Raw genomic sequence first — 26197 nt, 5'->3', positions numbered from 1 at the left:
CCCCTTGTGACAGGCCAATTTGGACACATAAATATTGAATATTGCCATCTATAAATATTCAATCAACAAAGTAAACGTTAAGGGTTCATGTAACTGTGCTCTTTCCCTAGTTTGATATTAGCGTTAGGAAATTTTAACGGCATATATAAGATGGAAAATTTAACGGTATATATAACGACATATTTTTTTTAGCATATATAAGATGTTTTTATTTTGTTTTATAAAATACAAGCCAAAACTGATTGACATTGTGCTGATTGGCGATACTTTATTGTACATTTTTCGTAGCATATCTCTTATTTGTTAGTGTTTCTCTGTATCACTGAAATTTCTCCCTCTTGCCCCTCCCTTGCCACTTTTCGCCTTTTTGCCACAGAAAAACCACAATTAATAAGCTGAAATATTATGTAGAAGACCGGATATTTCTTCATATATCTATAACAAAATCTAAAATAAAAGTGCAAAAAGCCACAATCAATAAACTGAAAGAATATGTAAAAATGCCGGATATTTATACACATTCCTTGGCTATTAAAAATCGCGTGTATTTCATATATTATGTCAATTTGTTGATGTTTGTCATCCTTACTATATTTTCTTTAATTGTGATTAAAAATAGTTTGCATATAATGTATACATTGTACACATAATAATTTTAGTTTGGTTTCCATAAGAACAAAATTAATTAGTACGGTTATACTTAGAGAAGTTGTAGACAAAGGTTTAAGAGAAGAACAGCGTAGTTTTAGAAAGGGGGGAGGATATGTCGACCAAGCGCTTGATTCAACTGATAGAAGAGCTTTAGTGAAGGTCCTATCCTTATGGCATACCAGATAAACACATTTAACTGACTAGTGCTATGTAAGAGAACAATATTGCTGTGGCTAAGGTAGGAAATGAGGTTAGCAACTGGGTTCATATCGAATAAGGAGTTCAGCAGGGTTATGTGCTACCCCTGTTTATATGAACTTTGTCCTAAGAGATATGGCAAAGGCTATGGGAGATCATGGAATCAAATGGGAAAGCAAAACTCTCCTATGACTTTGATTATGCTGATGATTTATGAATGTTCTAGATGGAAATGCTAGTAAAATGTACCAGAACAATGCTGCACCGGTTAAGGTAGGAAATGGAGCTAGTAGCTCGTTTCGTAATGATTTTAGAGTTAAGCAGGGTTGCGTTCTATCCATATTTATATAAATCATTTTGATGGACTTTGTCCTGAGGAACACAGCAAAGGCTTTGAGAGAACATGAACCAAATGGGAAGGTAAAACTCTCCTAGACTTTGATTATGCAGATAATTTGAATGTCTAGATGAGAATGCTAGTAAAATAAATGACTTTTCTGAGGTTTTGAGAGTTCAGGGTGCAATAATAGGTTTGAAGATTAATGTTAAGAAGATCAAATCGCTTGGAGTAGGAATAAATGAAGACGAAGGGGTGGTGTTGGTGACAAGAAGATTAATTAAATGGATAGCTTTGTTTACCTGGGTAGTATTGTTAGTAAAGATGGCGAATGCAATGAAGATGCTAAATAATTTCGGAGACCACACTGCCTTTCCATGACGATAAATAAAAGTTCAAATAGGGATAAAATCCTTTTAATAGACAGTGATGATGTGACAGAAATTCACAAAAATACCAGCTATTTCGGTCACATATATAGTAACCGCCATCAGTAGTAAAAATAAAATAAAACAATTTAAAACAAAAGTTTATATACTAAATCAAATAACACTACATATTGTTTAAATCTCTAATTCTTTTCAAAGCAAATGAGGAAGCTATTCTCTTTCACCTTATTTGATTAGGTTCATTAGAGTTCAATGATACAACATTTGGACAAATTTCAACTACATTGGGTGAATTGAACTTTACTCTCTCATATTTTAATAAATTAACATAGATAGAGTCCAGCCCATATTCACCTGTATCCCGATTCAAAGCAATATTCTTGAATAAGATTTTCTTTATTTCAAGAGTTTCACGAAAATTTTGCTTTAAACCCCGATCCATAGAAATCAAAGAGACATTCTCGAACAAAATAAAATGGTCTGGAAAATTAAAAATATGTTCTGAAAGGCTGAAGTGAAATCTTCAGACTTAGAATCTTGCTTTAAAGCCGAAGAAATAGAATCTTTGTGTTGTAATAATCTCATTTCCAAACTCTGGTTAGTACGTCCCACATATGAGCTTCCACAAGTACATGGGATCTGATAAACCCCACTTTGTTGCCCCAATGAAGTTAGATCCTTCCCAGAAATTCTGTGATCCTTCCAGTAGTTTTCTAAATTCTTGGAAGGATCTAACTTCATTGGGGCAACAAAGTGTGGTTTATCAGATCCCATGTACTTGTGGAAGCTCATATGTGGGACGTACTAACCAGAGTTTGGAAATGAGATTACTACAACATAAAGATTCTATTTCTTCGGCTTTAAAGCAAGATTCTAAGTCTGAAGATTTCACTTCAGCCCTTTCAGAACACATTTTTAATTTTCCAGATCATTTTATTTTGTTCGAGAATGTCTCTTTGATTTCTAGGGATCGGGGTTTAAAGCAAAATTTTCGTGAAATTCTTGAAATAAAGAAAATTTTATTCAAGAATATTGCTTTGAATCTAAATACAGGTGAATATGGGCTGGATTCTATCTATGATAATTTATTAAAATCTGACAGAGTAAAGTTCAATTCACCCAATGTAGTTGACCTTTGTCCAAATGTTATATCATTGAACGCTAATGAACCGAATCCAAGAAGGTCAAAGAGAATAGCTTCCGCCTTTGCTTTGAAAAGAATTAGAGATTCAAATAATATGTAGTGTTATTTGATTTAGTATATAAACTTTTGTTTTAAATTGTTTTATTTTAGTTTTACTACTGATGACGGTCACTGTATATGTGACCGAAATATCTGGTATTTTTGTGAATTTCTATCACTGTTATCATCATCACTGTCTATTAAAAGGATTTTATCCCTATTTGAACTTTTATTGATCGAAGATGCTAAAGTAGATTAGCCATGGCCCAGGGTATTTTTTTACAGTTGAAAAGAGTTGGGAAGATAGTCTGCGAACTAAGATTAGAATATGGGAAGCTACTTTAATGACAGTGGCTACTGAAACGTGGGCGCGTCGGAAGACGGAGGAGGATTCGCTAGATATTTTCTAGAGGAATTTCCTACGGATAGTTTTGGGTACCCCTTTGACTCCCCGTATTTCATGTATTTCAAACAGCAAGCTTTACAAAATATGTTGTTCTATCCCGCTTTCTGGAGCTATAATGAGAGAAAGGTTGATATAGATAGGACACATTTTGCGGATGAAGGATGACAGATTGCCAAAGATCGTCCTTTTCGACCTTCTATCTATGAGTAGCCGAAAGAAATGATAGGAGAAAGGGAAAGGATGAGGTCGTAAAAAAGGATCTAAAGTAAATTGGAACTTCTTGGGAGGGTGATAAAGGGAAGCTTTGAATAGATTGGGATGGAGGAGGAGCGTCTACAGCTGTGCTGGCCTTAGATGGCTTGGTGCTGTAGTGATTTTAGTAACAGCAGTTTTAGTATACGATATATGTGTCGTTATGTAAATTAGAAGAACTAATTTATAATAATACAATACTTTAATGTATGATAATTGTGTAATGTATAATAATTTATCGACAATATTTTAAATATTATAATTTATATTATATGCAATGTAAATAATTTAATTAATTATATTGTAATTGTATACTTCTCTCTATTGTATTTTTCATCAGAAATGTTCCTTTCGCGACATTTTTCAAATTGATTCGTTGTAGGTGTGGGACATGCGTACAAATAGTCCCTGGTCTGTTATTACGCTTTGTGGTCACTCTGGTACAGTCAGGTGTCTTCACTTACTTGATAATAGGCTGATTAGTGGATCAACTGATCGAACAATCAAGGTTTGGGATCTCTCAATTAATTTACAATGGTCTGGAATAGCTTGTAAGGTGACGATGGTCGGTCACGAGGATACTGTGCGCTGTGTTCAGGTTTGTCGCTCTTATATCCGTCCAAACTACTCTGTCTGTCTCTTTTCCTCAAACGCTACGGATAACTTTTTCTTAAAGGAAAATCTTACTTTAACAATTTATTGGCAACAGCTTTTGAATTACTGCTCCTAATCAATTGGGTCAATCCAGTTTTGTTACAAACAAAATACCAAATTAACTAACTGCTAATAACCCCCTAAAGAAAAATACAAAAATAACTTGTAGGGGGGTAGTTAGATATTATTAACTCATTAACAATTTAACTAATTAGTAGCTAACGACGAAAAACTAATCGAGTAAAATCCGAAAGGAGATAACCAATCTATCACTAACTCATTTAAAAAAAAAAAAAAAAAATAAACACAGCTGTTACCTAACAGATAGTTGCTCAGTGACTTCTTAAAGCTCGTAGGTACTCACTTACCCTAATGCTCTCTGGAACACAGTTCGACGAGTCGGACCCTACGGACCCATGCATGATACGAGTTTCATAATTATGGAAAAATCAATTAATTATCTAATTAAAAATTTAATAAATTCATGAATTAAATTAGAAATTAATAATTTAATCACTGAGAACCTCAGGGCAGAAAAAAACTGCAACATTGATGAACAAAATTTTCTGACTGGGAATTAGTCAGGAAATAGGTAATCACACGTTCTAATTTTCTGTCCTGCATTTAAAACTTGTGACTTATTGAACCAAGCTGAAGCATCGTGAAGCCCTTCAAATTTTTTTCCTTTTGATTTCCTCGATTTGATGTTGAACGAATAAAAGTCCAGATAGGGTTAAGTTCTTTTATTAAGAAACATCGTTTTGATAAATTATTTCTCTCCGGGTTTTGCCGGTCTTGCACTGGGTATTTTATGTTTTATTTGCTTTTACTGTTTTAAATTCATTGTTGAGTTGTTTGAGTCTTGTCTATCTATCAAAAATGGCCGAAAGCCCTTTTTCATTTCGTCCTATAAGACGCGTTACCTTGCCTTGGGGAATCATTACATAGATATCCTAGTATTGAACATATTAATCGGAGTACTGAGTATTAATCGGATTATTGAACAGAGACTGCTAAAACTGTTATTATCTCGCCTTGGGAAACCGAAGTATCAGTTCTAGTTAAAGTTCATACACTAAAGAAAGAAAAGAAAAAAATGGGTACCCCTCCCCCTACAAAAAATGGGTACCATCTTTGTAATGGGTGTTTAATGGGTCAACAGATCGCACAATCAATTCCGGGATTTTTCAATTAATTTACGATAGTCCGGAAACGCTTGTGCTTACCTTACTTTACTTTCGGCGGGGACAAGACGATGATCCATCCTGCCCGGCACCAATGGACGATAGGATGACTGACGTGATCCAACATGATCTGTCAGCAGCAGCCTCTTCTGCAATCTTCAGCCAGTTTTTACCCCAACGACGTCCGTGTCGTCGGGAGCCACTCCAAGGATCCAGGTCATTCTTGAATGTCTGCCAGAGATTCTTCCTTTGGCCGCCTGGTCTCCGTTTCCAGGTTGGAAGGGGGTCGCAGCTGAGGACATCGCGGGATATAGTTCCAGCTGGTCGTCATAGTGTCTGTCCGAAGAATTTCAGTCGTCGTTGTTTTATGATTACCGAGAGGGCTTGTGGGCACAACGCCTTCGAACCTCAGCGTTTGAGATATGAAACCGTCGGCTGACCCGTAGTATGTGTCTCATGCAGTGATGGTTGAATACTTCTAGTGAACGTGTTTCTTCGGCCTTTAAAGGCCAAGTTTTACAGGCGAACAGCAGGCTCAATTGAACAGTTGCTTTTTAGACGTTCATCTTCGTTTTGATGCTAATTTCATGTCAATTCCAAAGCGACTTCTCCATGCTTGTGAAGACACCCCATGCCTTTCCTATTCAAGCTCTAGCGTCAGCTTCTGCACCTTCGTTAAGGTGACGATGATCGGTCGCGAAGGTACTGTCTGTTGTGGTCAGGTTTGTCTCGCTTATTTCAGCCCAAAATAGCTCGTCTGTCTTTCCTCACGAATGAAAGTTTCGCAGAAGCACTTTATTAGTAATTGCTTCTAAGTTACTGTTCAATGAACTTTGTTAACTGTATGGATTATTTAGCATTAAATAGATACTGTTATTATTTAATTTAACTCAAATTAAGATGAGGAATTCTTAGTTATAATTGCAGCTTCTACAATAAAGAAAGAACCAAAAACAAAACAGGTATCTTTACCTGCTTAATAATTGGCTGGTTAGTGAATAAACTGATAAAACGATCAGAGTTATGGGATCTTTCAAAATTCACAATGATCAGAGATTGCGTGTAAGGCGACTGTGGTCGGTCATGCACGTACTGTTGGTTTTGTTCAGGCTTATCTCTCTTACTTTTCCCCAAATTAACGCGTATGTTTCCCGAAAAAAGGTATCGCTGTCTTTTCCCAAAAGTGACGCTTCTGCTTAAATATTTAACCAGAAACAGATTTTCAGAAAAGGATTTTTTTTTTCTTGAGCCAGAACTTGTAGTGTGAGAGGTGAAGTGGAGTTTTCAGTCTACACATGTCAGATAGGACTATCTGAAATTGTTCCACTAAGCTTTTGCTTCTTCGAACCCTGTTCTTGCTTTCGAGTGGGAAGCTTCATTACAGCAGGAAAGGAAGCAGTTTGAGATTAAAAAGTTAAATGGAAATCTGAATGTTTTTAATATTTGCAAGGGCTCCCTCGCTTCATTGCTAATATGTTTTCTTAGAAAAATATATAGAAAAGTTAATAAATCCAGAAAATGTGTATTTTTCCAACTGGTTCAAAACCCCTGCCATTTATTTTTACGAGTCGTTCCTGTTTGTGATTTCGGTTGTGTTTCCTTTGCTTGGGACTGAGACTGAGCAGTGCTACCATAGATGCTTCCTAAACTTTAGTAGTTCTTTCATTGCAAAAGAAATTAGGGGTCTTCCTTTGCTTGTGATATTAGGAAGTGAGCCCTAAAGTTCTTTTGAACTTGAAGAGCTGATGAATGTATATTGCATCTGTTTTTTCTTAAAGAATTTGTTCATGAATCTATATCGTTCATGATCTACATCGTTCATTGGTCTATATCGATCTATATCGTTCGTAATTTTTTCATGATGTATATAATTTTTGAGACGTAAAGTGGTCCCATGGCTCCTCGAACATCCTCTTTCCCCCGAAATTGGTGCTCAACATACTCCCTTCCCCTTCTCAGAAAAAAGATGGTCAGCTTGCACCTTATTTGAACTGGAACTACATGACGGTTTTTGATTAGCTTGAACGGAGAACCAAATTACCGTCTCGCCTCTTATACCACCAACTATTAGCACAAAGGTAGGTATGTACCCCTCTGATAATGATTCTCCTACCCCTCCCTCAACTTTTAGTAGAAAGGTATGCATCTTGCACCTTGAATCAGAATCATTACAAGGATTTAAAAATCTATGTCTGGAGGCAATATCTGGGACAGTGGATTCTTCATCATGGTGTCTCCTTTTCTCTATCAACTTTTTGGTGCAATAATTTTAATCTTTATTAGTGGGAATCTAAAGTTGGCCATCACCCACCCAATATCTCCCCATTTTCCCCATCGCCAATTTAAAAGGGTAGCATTTTACGGCTTTTTTTTAAATTGCAATAATGCCAAGATAATTCTACAAGTTTATCTAAAGTTTATAAGGAATTTTTTCTAATTTCTTCTGCACATATTGTTATAAGACACCTATACTTTGTTTTGGACAATTGCTACACACTTGTTGTCAATATCTATATTGAATAACTGGTATTGAACACAAACTGTTAAAATCATTAACAACTTGCCTCGGGAAGCGGAAGTTTAAATAGTTAAAAATTATAAACAAAAGAAAGAAAAGATGACGACCCTGGCATCCGCACCTACTTCATATTAAATAAACAAAAACAAGCTTTTTTTCGACTGAAAGCAAGGACCCACATTAAAACTTAAAACGCACAGAAATTATTCCGCATATGAGGGGAACTGCCTCTTACTCAAATTCAACGGCCATTGTGTTTGAGCAATCTTTACTTAAAGAGCGAGGGTTGATGAAAGGGTAGTCCACCTCATTTACGGAATGTTTTTTGTTCGTTTTTAGTTTTAATGTTGTTCCTTACTTTCAGTTAAAAAACTTGTTTTTTTTATTTAATTTCTGACTAATTTTCAAGTCATGCCAGGAAATTTCCCCCACCCCGTGTAAAATTTCACCTGGAATATTTCCTGTGGACTTTCCTCCCCATGGACTCCCCTCCCCTCGCAGAAAATTTCCCTAACAAAATTTGCACATTTCCCAATAAGAAATACTATGTGTAAACAATGGACAAATTGCTTAACTTACAGCCCTTTTTCCAAGGGCTAAGTGGGGTCTTGTTTTCCCCAAAGGCATAATTATTGGACATTTCGACTAAACTGAATCGAACGGCTATCCTAAAATTTGGATTTGATATTTTTGGGGAAAAGGGGCACGGAAGGGGAACTTGCTGCCCTCCAATCTATTGGGTCATGGAAAAGGGGCATTATATCTTTTGATTTTCGTTCGAATAAGGCCTTTCTCGTTCTCCTAGAAGCATTGATTCGACACGATCACCCCTTGGGAAAACAAGCAAATAAATACGCATCCGTGATCTTTCTTGTGGTAAAAAATACAAAATTCCACATTTTCGAAGGCAGGTGCTTGACTCTACAGTAGAGTTTTCACATATGCTGAATGTGATGGTGCAATTTTGATTATGATGGTGTATTTTTTTTTTCTTGTTGTATAAAATAAAAAATTCCACATTGTCGAAGGCAGGTGCTTGACTCTACACTAGAGTTTTCACATCTGCTGAATGTGATGGTGCAATTTTGTTTATGATGGTGTATTTTTTTTTTCTTGTGGTATAAAATACAAAATTCCACATTTTCGAAGGCAGGTGCTTGACTCTACACTAGAGTTTTCACATATGCTGAATGTGATGGTGCAATTTTGATTATGATGGTGTATTTTTTTTTCTTGTGGTAAAAAATACAAAATTCCACATTTTCGAAGGCAGGTGCTTGACTCTACACTAGAGTTTTCACATATGCTGAATGTGATGGTGCAATTTTGATTATGATGGTGTATTTTTTTTTCTTGTGGTAAAAAATACAAAATTCCACATTTTCGAAGGCAGGTGCTTGACTCTACAGTAGAGTTTTCACATATGCTGAATGTGATGGTGCAATTTTGATTATGATGGTGTATTTTTTTTCTTGTGGTATAAAATACAAAAGTCCACATTTTCGAAGGCAGGTGCTTGACTCTACACTAGAGTTTTCACATATGCTGAATGTGATGGTGCAATTTTGATTATGATGGTGTATTTTTTTTTTCTTGTGTTATAAAATAAAAAATTACACATTTTCGAAGGCAGGTGCTTGAATCTACACTAGAGTTTTCACATATGCTGAATGTGATGGTGCAATTTTGATTATGATCGCTTGACTTTTTAAGGGTGTATTTCCCATTTTTCATAATCAGGAAAAAATTTGGGCCAAATTTCTTGATGTATCGATTGTTATCAAAATTCTGTTTTTTAGAGTTTCGGTTACTATTGGACCAAGTCATTCCTTGCTTACAGTTCGTTAATTTGAACTGTTTTATTGTGTGGTTAAACAATCAAAGTGTGGGATCATCCAGATAATCCTTAATGGCCGGGAGCCGCCTGTAAGGTGATAGTAGTAGTCAAGAAGACATAGTTTCCTGTGTTCAAATTTGTCTCTTATTTCTGTACAAAATATTTCGTCTCTCTTTTCCCAAGGATAAAAGTTTCGCTGAAGTACTTTATCAGAAACAGCTTTTAAGGTATTGTTCAATTACTACTACTACTGCTAACAAGTCACCGCAGCACCAAGCCGCCTGGGGCCAACACAGCTACACACGCTTCTCCTCCATCCCAATATACTGTTAATACTTATTATTGAGTGATATTAGCACGCGGAATTCTCAATTCTAGTTAAAACCTCTGGAATAAAGAAAGAAAAGAAAGCAAGTCAGATTTCTGCACCTGCTTAATCAATTACAAAACGATCAAAATTTCTAGATATTTCAATTAATTTACGATGATCAAAGATCATGTCTGCAATAACGGTTCTCTTCTGACTTATCTCTTTTACTTTTCTCCAAAATACCACGTCCTTATCTACAAAAACACTATGGCTGTTTTTCCACAAAAGTGGAAGTCTCGTATAAATAATTACTCAGCAACAGCTTTTCCAAAAGAATGAAAGCAAGTTCAAAAATAGCTTCTTTTTTTTCTTGTTCTTGAGCCAGAACCTACAGTGTGTGAGCTGAGTTCAGTCAGCACTGATATCCTAGTAATATATCAGTGAGTTCAACTATTTTATAACAATGCTTCAAGAATCCAAGGCCTTATTTAAGTCCATTTGCTCTACGTAATAAAACGACTTTTTAAAACAAATAGGGGAGTCACCACCCCCTCAACCCTCAGTTCTTCTTGCTAACAAATGTCAAAAAAATGAATTTTTGGATTATCACTTATTTTCCTATTATAACAAATTTTGTTTTTATGGAATCCAAGTAAGTATGCAAGTATGCAATTAAGTACACACAGGTGAATAGAATCAAAAGTTTATATAAATGCAATCATCCATACTACATTGAATAATTTCGGCAGTAAAGAAGGACTCTTACCCCCTTACTGTAATATTACTGTAATCCAAATATGTTCCTTTAAATCAAAGCAGGGTAAGTGGTAAATTCCCCCTTCCCATTGATCTGAAGAACCTTTCGCGGAGGATCTGAAAACTTGGACCCGAGATTCCGTTTTTTGAAGCTTCTACCACCTTACTCGTTCTAGTAGTTGATGTCAAATTCAACAGTAGTGTGCAAAAAATGAAGGAAGCCTTAGATGTATCCGCTTATTCAAATAAAGTTTACAAGTAATGATAATAATAACTGTTCATTTTCTATGAACAGCACATGGTAAGTTTAGCAACAAATCGGCCATCGCATGGCAGCAGTGGTGTAATTTTGTCAAAATCCTGGGGGGGGGGGGCAAAGTTGGAATCAATTTTCAAAATCATGCGAAAATGACAGTAAAAACTAAAAATAAAGCCATGTAGTACCATAAAGGTACTATTTAGTACTGTAAAGGTACTTTGTGGTACTAAAAAGGTAAATATGTAGTAAAAAAAACTTATCTGTTTATGTTGATGCTTGAATTGTGTAGGTTTATCTTAGTCTTGACAAGATTTTGTAAGAAACAAAATTTAAGCGTGGGAGGCAAACTGAGGTCGGGGGGGGGGGGGGCAAACCGATATCTGGGAGGGGAAGTTGCCCCCTCCTGCCAATAGCATATTACGCCCCTGTATGGCAGTACGTTTTTCGATAGTTACAAGTCGATTTGCGCCAAATATGTTGTTTTGTGGACTAAAATGGCAGGAGTTAGCTTTTTTGTGTGTGACAGGGATATCTTTTGTTACCTATAAAGGGAACTAAAACCCGAAATTTCAGTTCAAAAATTGTACTAACAAAACTCTCTTCCAAAATTGTACTACTACTTGTTTGATACGACTATTCATGGGATAAATATGCATCAATTACCGCCTACACATATTGTTTCATGTTTTATATACTCTGTGTATTTCTACATAGTTTTAAATAATGAAATCTATTTTTAGGGTTCATATGATTCCCCTACCACCATCCTTTCAAATTCTAGCTCTTCATGCTCTTCAAATTGCTGATGTACATGTTTCTAAATAGTATAAAATTAGAATTCTTTAGTACCGAATAATATTTTCGTAATATGGATTTTTAGTGTTTATTTACTACATTTCACATATACCTCGTCGTCCATATTTTAGCCACGTATGTTCCTCTTTTCTTACTGCCCATTACCCTGATGAGACTAAAAGTTGTTATCTGTTCTTATTCTTACATATCAATTAGCCTAACCCTTCGTCAGTGTCACAAGGAATTTTGTCGTGTTAGGGGGAGGGGGTGGGTGGTTTGCTAAGTGCTAACAGGAGGTTTTTTCCGCCGAGATGTAACTGGTAGTAAATCTTTTTTGGCTATGTATAAATAATATTAAATGGCTTATTGTTTCCCAGTGGCCCATGGGTATATGCCGACAAAAAAAACTGTTCAAAGAATTCGACTGAAATCAGTGGAAATGACGATCCTATACTCAGTTTCTGACATTTCAGACCCCTCCTCTTCCTAATAAATATGTATTTGGGTACATTTTTTCAGGGATGATGATAATTCTAGAATCATTGTTTTACTAATATTAAACTTGAATATAAAAAAACAGGGTTTAAAGGAAGAAGTAGTAACCTTCCTGCATAATCAAGGAGTCTTTGATCAAACAGGTCGTAGTGTCAAAATGTAAGTAAAGAGCTACCAAAACTTTAAAAAAAGAGAAATTTTAATTACAATACATGTACGACAACGAAATCTATTATTCATACCGGATTCTTATCATGCAAAATGTATTAATTTCAAAATCGTTCATTCAAATGTATTAGCACGTGAAAATTTACACAAGTTTGGAAACAGGAATGAAAATCATCAGAAAGGGTCAGACGAAAGACAACAAAAACCGCAGACAACACTGCTTTGTGATGACCACTGAACAAATATTTTTTCCTCCTTTCTCCAAACACAAAGTTTCAAGCCCTCCTATCCCCTCCCACCTAAAAAAAAAATCCCTGGAAGTTTCAACTTGATAATCTAGCCGTGAAACAAACCAGAAAAGATCATCATCGTTTAATGAAAAAGTAAAGTGATATCCCTGGATGAGAAACAGCTACCCCACGTAGCGGTAGATACAAGGGAGACTGCCTTGGGATAATGCCTGAGTGTTTTGGCCTAAGGACTCGGGTCATTGCAAGGCATGTAAATAGGGATAGGGCGGGCTTCAGTCCCGTGTTCTCGTTAGATTGTCTCGATAATTTCTTGTGTTTCTAATATTGCACATTTGCGCTTTTTGTTTTCTTTTTTTTCGAGTTCGTCGGCCACATCCGTAGCTGGCTGTCACCCCAGTTCGTGTTTTCAATTATTTTCTAAAGTTTTATAGCATTAAGTTATTAATCGTCTTTAATGATAAGAGTGGGGGGTACATCTCGGGGGGGGGGGGGGATCATGGGGGTCCCTCTCCTCCTGATATTGGTATGAAAAGACTATCCAAGACCGTGTCCAGGGGGAGTGTTAGGGGGTTTGACCCCACTCGAAATTTCTGTTCGAATTGTAAAAAGGTAACAAAAACGCATATAAACAAATTTTTGATGCGCTTCTAAGAAAAATTGTAACAGCCCCCTGAACCAAAATTCTGGATACGCGCTTGGTCCTATCCTGAGATTATTGAAAAATTGTGGTCCAAATATCTACTTTTTGCAATTTTGAATCCCTCTCTTTATGAAAGATGACAGGACCCCCTCGCCAGGGTTGAACCTATATGCTCTTATGAACTGCTTAATTTATTTTATTCTTAACAGATGGATGAGAAGAAGGTTGTTAGCGGCTCTTACGACAGAAGTGTTCGCGTTTGGAATATAAAAACAGGAAACTGCGAAAAAATACTTAATGGCCACGAAGATCACGTTTTATGCGTTCAGTTTTTTGGTGATATGCTGCTTAGTGGATCTGCAGATAAAACAATCAAGGTGCCTTTACTTCTAAATTATGTTTATCCTCATTTTCTTTTCATCTAACTTTCTCTTTTAAGATTTTTTTTTTTTGGGGGGGGGGAACTTGTCTAAAAGATATAATAGAACCTAGAAGTGTATCTGTATCTTGCAATGTAGTACCTAATTCCTTTTCAAGTTTAAGATTGGCCAGGTGGCCCTGAGGAAATATTTCAAAACAAAGAAATGAATCTGAAAATGATAAACGGATCTATGGCCAGTAAAAAGAGACGAAGAAAATAAAAATCAAACGAATATTTTCCCCTAATAGAACAAGGCGTCCTCAGCGTAGAAAAAAAACAACTAGAATCTAAAATAATATAAATAAAAATATATATATATAAAACTAAAACAGTTTAATATATATATATATATATATATATATATATATATATATATATATATATATATATATATATATATATATATATATATATATATATATATATATATATATATATATATATATATATAAATAAATATTTATATACAATTACTCACATATACAATTGCCTGCTACCCTCGTGAACATCACAAAAGTAACTGGATTATAAATTTAAAATTACAAATGAACTTAATTATGTTGTTGCTACGCAATTCTAAGGTAAGCGTTTAATGCTGCCAAAACCTGTCAAAGTTTCATTTATTATTGCTTTTGTACAATAGCGTTGCTTTTCTTGTGTGTATTTTTTTTTTTTTTTAATGTTTGTTGTGTTCCTTTTATATGTGTGCATTTTTTTTTCTGAATAGGCTATCGAGATTTAATTGAAATATTAGTTTTCTTAGGTAGAGAACAAAGGAATGATCTCTCACGTGTAAGGTGGTTTAGATGATCTCTGAAATTGTTTTCTGAAAGCTATCAAACTGCCCTTAAAACTAATTTGATGGTCCTTTTTTTGTTGGTAATTTTGTTTTCTTGTTTGTTTTTTTTCTGGATAGTGTCAAGGAGATTTAATTGAAGTATACTCTGCCTAGGTTAAAATAAAGGTTAAACTACCTAGGTTAAACTACCTCTCAAGTGTAAGATGGGCCGAAGGATCCTTGAAATTTTTGGGGGGAAAGCAATCAAGTGTCCTATTTCTCTTAATCATTTTTGTAGATCTTTTTTTTTTAGTTTTCTGTTTTTAGATACCTTTTTTCTGGATTGGGTCAGTACCATTTAACTGAAGTAGGTCTGTATCTAAGGAGGCAATAGGGAATTTTTCCCTAATCAAGATTGACCGAAGGATCCTTTAAAAATGTTTGGGAAAGACATCAAAGCGTTTTCTATTAAGTTAATTTTACGCTTTTTGTCTTTTTTACAGTTTGATACTTTTTTTTCTTTTTCTTTTTTTTTTTGATAGGATTAGTGGAATTTAATGGAAGCAGGCTTTTACCAATTTAGAAAAATTATCTCACGTATATTTTTTGGACAAAAGATCCTAGGATGGTTTTTGGCAAAACATTTTAAATATATTTGTATACCTTGGTCTGAAAACACAGTTTTCTGGTTTTGAACTCCTTTAAAATCTTCTGAACTTCTCCCCTCATGTAGCCTTTTCATTCTGCCATTCTTTGATGCAGGCGGCTAAAGTAAGAATATATAATGGTCTATAATTGGCCGGTTAAAAATGATTCATCAATAGGAATCAAGTTTACTGTTTTTCGGGCTTTAACTAAACCAGCGAGAAAGGTCTATTTAGCTAATGTGAAACCCCTTTTAGGCTATGCTCACCTATGAATTGAAAAGTATAAGACCAGTAAAATCGCGGCAAGTGCTTAAGAAAGAGGCTTCTTTCTGTATTATCTAGTATCTATTCAGATAAAATGAAGTTTTGAATAGACAGAGGGGGTGGAGGAGGTCACAACTTTGTCGGTCTCAGGTCGCTTAATACTGCGGCTGCGGTGCTGATCAGGTGGCTAGTAACATTAGTAGTATTCAGGTAATAAATCTATAAATGAAACTAACTGTGCGAAAATGAAAAAGAAAACTTAATGTTTAGGGCAACAGTTAAGAAATATGATCCATGCTTTAAAAACAAACAAAATGAAAATTTATCAAATATTTTGAGATTTAATAATAATATAATAAATCTTCCAGAACCATTGATGGTGCATAGGGCGTCGAATCCACGTTTCACTTGCATGGGTCTTTTTTAAAAGAACAATTAGCAAGTATCTCGCCCAACCGTGCCACAACGAGGATCGACCCCTTTACCGTGTATGGCCAAGCATGGGATCAATCCACTTTGCTGGTCTAGGGTGATTGAGATTTAGTTATTTTTCTTTAATCTTGCCTTTTGCTATGTTGCTTTAACTTTCTAATGTTTAATTTGAGTGTGATCTGTAGTCTTCGAAATATCACTAGTTCCGAGTCCAGATAGACGCGCCCAGACGCATCGGTATAGGTGTAGGGTTCAACGGTATAAGTATCCTAGGTGTAGGGTTCTGACGGATATTGGGAGCTCCTAATTTGAGAAACCTTGAAAACAAAAGTTAATCGGTTCTGAAATAAAACATAATATAAAAAAAAAAATCTTGGGGGTATGTTGAGGTGAGGAGGTAGGTTTGGAGCCAATAAAGGAGGGCAGGATTGCAGTCATTAAAAATTCTTATTATGTTTTTTTTTCAAAAATTCCAAAAAAAATTTGGAATTTTTTTGTCATTTATTTATTCATCATGATAAAACGACCACATGAAGAGATTAGAATTTTTAGTCTAATCATTGCTGATTAGCCAGAAATTAGACCTTTTGCACAAACGACAATTTATTTTTTTTTTTTTTTTAGAGAGAGCAATTTGATTAAGTCCATGTAGAGATTCACTATACACTCAATGGTTTTATGTGCATAACAAAAAATAAATAAAAAACGAGACTATTTGTTTCTGGACTCTACTGTATTATGTTTCCGTGGGCATGATCAGTTTGATCTCTGGATGGCTCAAATACTGCCAAGAAAAATATTTTTGGGTCGATCAGTATTTCTATGTAATATGATCAAAAATAGGGATTTTATAATAAACCAAATTATCGGGAAAATTTATAGGTGATCTTTAAAAGACTATTTATTTAAAAAAAAAAAAGAATTTTATATCCCTCAAATACGTGACAAAAATAGAGCTGAACCTTGATTTTTCATCTTTTTTTTATCTCTTTTAGGTATGGGATTTGCCTTCTGGTTCTTGCTCAAAAACCTTACGAGGTCACAGAGACGCAGTTACATGTATATCTTTTGACCAATCACGAGTATTTTCTGGGTCCTTAGATCGAACAATTAAAGTGTGGAATTTGAATTTAGGACATTGTATAAATACAATTGACTGGATGTCCTCTGAAGGACATACAGGTAAGAAATTGTTTTATTGGTGTCACATCAATTGTCAGTTTTGACGTGCCAATGGGCGGCTAAAAAATTCACCAATTAAATAGCTAAATTACCAAATGGCTAAGTTACCAATTGGTGACTATAATACACTTTTATATACCAGTAAGTATGAATGTAATATTCAAAGTTATGTAGAAACAATTTTTTGTAGAATTAGAGTGTTGAAGGGAATATTTCTAAATTGCCAAATAGCTTATGATTTAAGTTCCCAGTTGGTGGCCAGATACTTGCCAGTTGAAACAATTTGATTATTTTGTATAAAGCTCTTCATCGTTTTAATCATGTGTCTACTAGATTCCCATATCGCTGGCAAATTGAACTTATTGGATTCGGTTAGTGCAGTGGTTCTCAAACTGTGGTACGCGTACCCCTTGGCGGTACCCCTTGGCGGTACACAAAATTTTTAGTGGGTAAGTGGCCGGCCAACAAAAAATCAAAGCAATTCTTTAACTCCATGATTGGCAATTTTATTTGTATTTTAGCTATAGTTTAATTAGCATCGGTAACTGAGAAGGGGTGCCTAAAACGTTCTGTGAGTAAAAAGGGGTATAGTGTCTAAATAAGTTTGAGAGCCACTGGATTAGTGCATCAAAGTCAAAATCTCAAGTGGAAACTCAACAGGTACGTAAAACCTAATGGTGAAACTGAACAATCGAAATCATTCTAATAATTGTATTTATCAGAAGAAATGCATAGATCAAAAGGCTATAGTCTGTAAGGGACTTAATACAACATTAACAACAACATCTCAATTATTATAAGGACAAAAGAAGTGAAGAAAACAACTGATTGACTTAATCGGCCTCAGATCCCTTCAGATAACTTATTTGGCAAATTTTACCAAAAAGATCTATTAGATATTATTTGTTTTTGCATCAAACGTAGAAAATGGAGAAAATCTTAGGATTCATTGATTCAATTTTCTTTCCATGTCATAGATAATATTAGAAAAAAATGTAGTTAAAATCAAATCTTTAGTTTTTAGATCAAAGGCTAGAGAAAATCCTAAGATATGAATCTTAAACCAGTCCACCAAAGAAAAATGAATAGCGCTACATACATATAATAAAATATAGTGCTTCGATCCAGTCAAAATAGAGTATATAATAAAAAAGAAAAAGATACGAAGACAACACACAAATATCTTAGCCATCTTCAAAGGGCCCGTAGAGTTTCATTTATATTAGGATTCGTCTTTGTAAAATTGGAAAGTGAAACGTATCAGCTAAATTATTGTCTGATGGAAGGAATCTTTTACACAAAGATCTAGGAGAAACTAGATTGATGTAATCAAATTTAGGCAAACAAAAATCCGCACGCAGCGGACAAAGCCTACACTCCCCCATCCCCCACTAAAAAGGATTATAAAAATGTTTAAGATGGCTATCATATTCTCCCATAATTTTGATACCATTCGTCAGTTGTCCTTCACGGACAAAGCTTGGCGGTTCTTACATGGATCTACAAAATCCGCACACCACATACCTCGTTATGTCCGCACGCACCTCGTAGAACAAACAGAACGAGGTATTTATGCCGAAAAGGTAGGTAGTCATTATAGGCTACTTTAAAACTGCATAGACTGGCCATGAAGCAAGAAACAATCCAAAAATGCCAGCATTATAAGAAAAAAAATCTGTTGACATCGATTGAGAAATGACTAACCCGACGAAGTACCAAATTGTACTTGGGACAAACTGACGTCAAAACACGAAAATTAGCATCATCAGAGATATCAAACACCGTTAATATCAAATAAATATAAACTGAGAGACAAAATCCCAACTAAGCCATTTTGACGTAATCAGTTCAGTCTGAAACAGAAAATATCATGTGCTATTTATTGAGCTTTGAAGACGGATCACATTGGATAGTTTCTATATTCTAAATATGCTCATTATAAATTCTAATGGAATCTCAGCTGTTTGGATGCTTAACGAGTTACTTGTTTATGCATCTATTAAAATATAGACTATGGGAAATTGTTCTGTAAACATAGTAGCGTTGGATAATCTTTTTTTTTTGCAATATTGAGCATAGAGCCTTTCAGATGCTAATTTGGCTGAGTTAAATTTTTCTGTTCTTTTTAAGTTTTATTGTCAGTTTTAGATTGTCCAGTTATCCCTGTTTTACTAGTAAAAACTAGCTATAAAAATATGAAGTATTTTTTTATTAAGCTTTTACAATTTAGTATAAACATATTTTATGTTGCTCTTTATTGTTTTTGCTTGTTTGTCCATTTCGGACCCCCTTCCGTCCACTCCCTACCTAGCATTATCTCCCTTGTCGAGTTTTTCTTTTATAGTTTTGTGGTTTTTGATTTTTATTCATTCATCTTTTTCTTTGTGTTGAAAAGTTCAGCTCTTATGTCCCTAACACACAGCAATTATGAGCTGAGCTCTCTGTTTAGGATATTTTGTTTTGTTGCAATGTTCGAATTTGCAGAATTCTTTTCTGCATTTCATATACGGAATTGGTGTCATTTATTTTACTGTTTCTTTGGCTGCTTGATTTTACTCGTAGGGATAATGTTTCTGGGGGAATTTTCTCTGTATATTTCGCATAACAAATCTTATATGTGGAGAATGGGCAAATTTCATGACTTACAGCCCTATCCTATGGACTATTGGGGTCATATTATCCCCAAATACATAGTTATTAGACCTTTGAAATTTGCTGAATCAAATGGCTATCCCAAAATTTTGATCGGAAGGGTTTGGGAAAAAAGGGGCGTGGGATGGGGACTAATTGCCCTCCAATCTTTTTGTTCAATTAATAAGGGCACTAGAGTTTTTGTTTCCGTTCGAATGAGCCCTCTCGATCTTTTAGGACCCTTGGTTCTATATGATCATCCCTGGGAAAACCGAAAAAAAAAGAAAAAAAAAGTGAATAAACAAGCATCCGTTATGTCACTTATGGCAAAAAATACTAAGTTTCACATTTTTGTAGATAGAATTTGAAACCTCTACAGCAGGATTCTCTGATATGCTGAATCTGATGGTGCATTTTTCATCATGATTCCTTGATTTTTAGGGGGTGTATCCCCCCTTTTTCTAAAATCCGACAAATTTTCTCAGGCTCTTAGCTTTTGATGGGTAACATTAAGGTTAATGAATTTTATATATTTAGAATCAGCAATTCTTTTTATGTATCTATTGCTATAAAAATTGTGAGATTTAGAGTTTCGGTTACTATCGTGCCGAGTTGCTCTTTACTTACAGTTTGTTACCAAGAACTGTTTGATAGTGTATATATTTGCTCTGAAGTTTCTTGGTTGTTCTGCAATCTTATTTTCTTATCATGTCACATTTTATTTTATTATTATATGATTTTATTTTAGGGGTTATTCGCTGTCTTCAAGCCGATGCGTCAAAATTAGTAAGCGCTGCAGACGATAGAACCCTTAAAGTTTGGAGTTTAGATACTGGGCAAAGGATTGCAACTCTGAGAAATCATACAGATGGCGTTACTTGTCTTCAATTCAATGACTTTGTGATTGTTTCTGGATCTTATGATAGAACTGTGAAGTTATGGGACTTCAGTGTCTGTTAAAATACTCATGTATTGTCTGCTGTATGAATTTTACAGACGCAAATTTGGTTAAGTCCTTAAAGATGAACATGGGGGACAGTGAGAAAGGAGATGTGTCGCGGGTTCTGATTTTGCTTTAGTATAGTCAAAACAGCAATTATTGGCGTTTTTTTTTTACCATTTATGATTATTTACCATTTACCGCAATCATCACCTTGTCGAAATGATTTTCAAAAAAAAATTTAAACTTTTGGATGGACTTACCCAAACTGGGTTCTTAAAAAATGTTTGCCATCTTATACAATTTCCCAAAACATATGTGTTGTATTCCGCTTCGGTTCAGTGCGAGCGTTTGCGCTTCGCTCGGTCTGATGTTTGCCATCGTCAGGAACTCGAACAGGCTGGGTAGAAAAAAAAAAATCAAGGATTAAATTCGGGCGAAAAAAAAATCTACCCAAATCGATCCCTAATTTTAAAAATTTGTTTTTAAAAGTACAAAGATTAGGGTCAATCAATTGCTTAGTCACGAATATCTAAGACAATTGTAAATTTATTAATCAATTTGACTTCTGGACTGTTCATCTTCTTTTTCCTTTTTCAGCTGTCTTTCAGCAAGTTATCACAGGAATCTCAATTTTTTGTGGATATTAAACATATACTTTAAATATAGACAAATACCATTGCATTTTAAATATAAAGATTTTGTATTAAGTACAATATTAATATTAGAAAGTCAAAAAATTAAATAATTTAATTCTATTGAATTTAGGATAGTAATTAGGTTTGGTATTTAGAAGTATTACGATTGCAAAAGATGTATCAAATTTATTTGTGTCAGTTTATTGTGTCATTATGTGTGTTTAGGCCAATGTTTTGTAAAGATAATGATATGTGGATGTTTTGCGTGTTCCCTGAGTGGTTTCTAGCCTAGGCAGAATTTAGAGGGCTCTTGAAAACATCAACTTTTTAATGCCATATTAAAATAGTAGTTTAACAGACCAACATATTTCTGTTTAACGAATAAAAGTACCAAGGACATCAAAAGAGAAACATTTTTCTCCCTGGGCTCATCATCGGTGTAATCAGGCCTGGAAACCTTGATTTTCTAAGATTAATCTTTATTTGTTTCAAATTTTTGAAGTTCTTAGGGCGGTACCACATTTTCATTAGTGTTGCCATGTAGAACCATGAAAATAAATAAGTGAAACTGATTGAATAAATTTGACAACGCTTTTGGTAAGTAAGAATTCAAACATTAACAATCTGCTGGCTCCCAAGGACAACTATACCTTCAAGGGCTACACCTGGGTTTTAGCTTAGTTTTTGCTAATTTTTTTCTATGTTTCTTTTTTTAATTTGGCACCAACTACTACCCAAAAAATAGAGTCTTTCAAAAAAATAAAGATCTTTTTCACAAAAAAAAGAATTTTCCATTTTTCTTAGTTGTTTTATGTATATCTAGTTGTGTATGTTCCCGCTTAACCAATTCAAACAGTCAGATTTCATTTTGGTACTTTAAGGGTCAAGACACAACAAGTTTTAAAGTCTTAAAACTAGTTCATTTGCTTTTTTTATTATGATTGAATATCTAATAAAATGGTGGCAGCTATATGCTAAATGTCTTCCCTGAGTTGTTTTTGAGGCGGATAGAGTCTAGTTTTATTTGTATTGGCGATACACTGATTTATAATGCTTCCTCTTTGCTGTGGTGAAAGTAAAGTAGATTTTGATCATAAAATAGTTAGAAAGTTAGTCTAATAGTTTCGTAGTTAGTAGGCTAACTAACATGAAAATGAACAAATTCATTTTGAAAGGACAGATTACAGAGAAATATTGGAAGAATCGGTAAATCATTAAATTTAGGAGGCACGTGCCCTCTCCCCCGTAATAACTGCCTAATAGTTGAAAATAATCATTCTGACAAAATTGGCTAATCGGGATGTTGAATAAAGGAACGAGTAATTTTATGTACAAAGGCAAATAGAGTAATTATCAATTTAAAAAGTAATTATTTACTTGGTATTTAGTAATTTAAGTGTTTAATAGTTAGAATTATTAATTTGATTATTAATATTATTTAACTGGTAATTTAAAAAGTAATTTGTGATTTTATTTGACATAAATCCAAATAACCGGAGATAAAAGGGCAGTGTCTCTTTTTATATAATTTTTTTTTTTTAACGCTATTTAGATCTTTGTGTGATATTTTAATTTGTATTCTTAAAAAAAAATGGTAATTTGTTCAGAACAGGTTAAACCTCTTTCCCAGGTTAATATATATTTTTTTCCCTTTAAATTGGAGAAAATTGATGGGATGCAAATTTCTTCATTATCTCCTTCCCTTCTTTTGGTCTATACTTAACAGGCATGTCAATGATTTCAGAGAAACTTTGGAAAACTAATTGTAGTTGACGAATAAGTGTTTTAAAATGTTTTTCTAAACAATTTGGTGTAAAGCGTTGATGATAGTATTCAGAAGAATTTAAGTTATATGACGAAATAACATTTTACTACTAAGACTAATCGAGATAATAGTTACCATTATTGAATCAGCTACAAATGGTGATTTTTTTTCTCACTAGCCAGGTTTTTTTTTTTTTTTTTTTTTGCTTACTATGGAGCGTGGTTCGTTCATTATTAGGCTGTAGCTACTGCTGCAACTAGGCTGTAGCGAGCTCTTCTTATTTTTTGCTCAGAAGGTTTTTTTGTTAGAAAAAAGAAAAAAAAACTTTTTTGAAAATTGTCTCATTGTTTCTCTTTTTATGTTGTTTCTGGAATGGTCTCGTAAAATAGAAAAAAAATTATCCTATTCCTCAATGAAAGCTTCCAAAAGGATTTAAATATACGCCGTAAAATTTTTCATTGGAGAATATTGCTTCCCAAAATTTTTCACTTACAGAAATTCTGGGTTTCTTGAGATACTCTGACGCATAGTAAGGTACTGTATTGCTCGTGATATATTTTGTTTGCACAATCTATTTCTATTCTTTTACTTTTTTAAGTTATAAAAAGGCAAAGGTATGAATTAAAAAAATATTAAAACTAAAATAAATCTGTTAACGACAACAAACTCATAATAACCAAATGAGGTCTTGTAGGACGGATGGAGCCAGCCGATACAGCATATTCAGTTGTGGCCTAGGGGTGGTTCAAGAAGTTGGTTCTACGGGCACGCCCCCTCCCTCATGTGGTCGAAAACTGCACCAATTACAAAGTAATAGGGGTGAAACATACAGAATTAGCTTCCCTATTCTCTCCTAGTCTGTGAAAATAAATTTTCGTATGTGCCCAAGAAGTGTGGTTTAAAAATTCCATATTTAATGTTTCTGATAATTTGAAACAAGGGGAAAATAATTAATGACAATAAGGTCTATAAAATATTAGGGTAGAGTGGGAGGGCTTTTTATTTTTTTTTATTTTTTTTATTTATTTATTTATTTGAATCTGAGGTTTTGTTCTGATTATATCTTAGGATTTGATAGTATTTTCCTTTTAAGAATATTTTTGTTGCAGAATTAGTAGATTATATATAAAATTTGCATAGATGTAGAAGTGACCCTATGCGGTATTTTGTTTGTGAAACCATATAATGAACGTTTTTCTCATTTTAAGGTTTGTAATTTTGCACGACATTTTGTTCAAAGAATTTTTTGTATTAAACACAGGTCGGAGTATTGTATTTCTTGTAGATGTTAGAACAGTGGTTGCCGTTAGCGAAATTTTTAGCTTCAATTTAATTTTCAGGTGATTTTTAGATCAAACTGGGCTTTTTGGCCTCCATTCCTTTTCCTGTTTTCTTCATTAAATATTAATATACTCAAAACTTAATTGACTTTTTGTCCGTATCCCTTTCCCCTAAAATATTTATATTTTTACGGCTGTTTTTTTCAGTATCCAGCTGTTATATATATTTTAACCCCCCCCCCCCCCCAGGACATAATGCCAATGTCCTTCCTAAAATTTAAGTATATTACACCTTGTTAAATGCGTTAGTTTGTGTAATGTTCAAAATTTTTGAAAATCGGAAAAGACTTATAGGTGGACTTCAAAACACTTTACTTTGCTTCACTTAACGTTTACGTTAAGAGTCAATTTGATCGGCCCCATCTAAATTATTCCGTTATGGTGGCGCTTTTTGTAAATCTTATCATTTCCTATATGTTTCGATCGGCGTGGTTTATTTGTCAAAAGCAAAACATAGGGCGGACCAAAGCCAACCAATGTAATTAATTCTTGTTTAGCATCTAGGTTTTGACAACTACGGTATACGGAGATTTTACTGCGATGTATTGAGCCGACGGCTTTCTGACAATATTTTGAAATGAGGTTGAAGAACGAAAGAAATAACGACTGAGGAGTTTTTGGCACCTGGTATTTTTTTCAGGTTTAGCTGTAAATCTGAAAGGCTTGTTTTATAGTCAAATTACCAGTTTTTTTTCCCTTCAAGGAGGCTTGCACAATATAGTTTACTCGGGTTAGCTAGCCATATTTAGGGTGATCGAAAAGCGTTACAAAAGAAAATAATTTCTAAAATTTCACACTGCTTCTCCATTTACCAAAAAATAATAATGAGATAAAATACGGATTTAAACTGAATTAAGCTTCTTCCACTACTTTATTTAAATTAAACTCGTTTTTTATCTCTTATGCTTCTTTTAAAGTCAATAATCTCTAGGTTGCTTTCCCCGTCGGTTAAGTTTGTAGCGCATTGTTGACTAGCTTTTTGTGAGGTGATAGCTTTCTTATTGCAAAAAAAAACATTTGTTGTAAAATGAAAGATTTCATTTATATTCATACCAGACCACCAGAATCTGAACATTCCTTTTAAAAAATATACAGATGTAGAAGTACAGACCTCAAACAATGTGGTAAAGAGAGGTTGACCGCAGGTACTTCAGAGGTATATATATTTTTTTAATTTCATATCATTTTCGAAAAGACAAAATCACGTTTGTGCCGTAAAAACTGGTTTACTTCGTAAGGAGCTTAGCATAGGCGATATTGGACATTTTATGCCAGAGTCCCGTCAAGGTCACGCTTGTCGACAAAAAAAAAAAATTTTATGAATGACCAAAGCCGTATCCAAGTGGCAAGAGTTGCCGGGTTTGACCCACCCCCTCCGCAAAATTTTTGTCTTACACGTTAAAACGTACCAAAAATGTTATAAACTAATTTTTGAAGTTTTCTTGTACCCCCCCCCCCCTCAAAAAAAAAAAAAACTCCCGCCCCCAAAGAACAATCCTGGATACGCCCTTGCGAATGATATGTGGTTGTTCTTGATTTTAGCGTCGAACTCATACTTCAGAAGCAGAACCCTAAGCTGGCAAGAAACTGGTTAGAAAAGATTGCAACACTCATTTGTTTCCGACTATTCGTGAAAATAACTAACCATTTACTCTTTAAGAAGAGTTTTATTCATAGTTCAGATCTTAGTTTTAACACCAATAACGCAAGACATATACAACAAAGCAAATGTAATATATCAGCAAGATACATAATCTTATTGTAGGCTAGTTTACCTCTTTTGGTTTCGCTAAGCGTAGAAAGTAATGTTATTTTTTGGTAGATAAAAAAAATGAAGAAAACAAATATCAACCGGTTTTTGGCAACTAGCTCTGTC

General features: G+C 34.4%; 1 protein-coding gene across 2 annotated transcripts in view; it reads left to right on the top strand.

Moving 5' to 3' along the window:
• LOC148950047 (uncharacterized) overlaps positions 1–24247 on the top strand; it is a 505353-nt gene extending 481106 nt beyond the window's left edge. For both annotated transcript variants that reach the window (XM_089092089.1, XM_089092088.1), the window contains exons 6-9: positions 3799–4014; positions 13493–13660; positions 16821–17007; positions 20387–24247. In XM_089092089.1, coding sequence (XP_088948215.1) covers positions 3799–4014; positions 13493–13660; positions 16821–17007; positions 20387–20598 — 783 coding nt within the window. In that variant the 3' untranslated portion in view covers positions 20599–24247. The remainder of the gene's footprint in view (positions 1–3798; positions 4015–13492; positions 13661–16820; positions 17008–20386) is intronic.
• The last annotated feature ends 1950 nt before the right edge of the window (positions 24248–26197 follow it).

Source organism: Artemia sp. Qi Xiang Cuo, chromosome 7, assembly GCF_049724085.1.
Source record: "Artemia sp. Qi Xiang Cuo chromosome 7, ASM4972408v1, whole genome shotgun sequence".
Classification (NCBI taxonomy): Eukaryota; Metazoa; Arthropoda; class Branchiopoda; order Anostraca; family Artemiidae; genus Artemia; species Artemia sp. Qi Xiang Cuo.
This window is presented reverse-complemented; position numbering and strand designations above follow the sequence as displayed.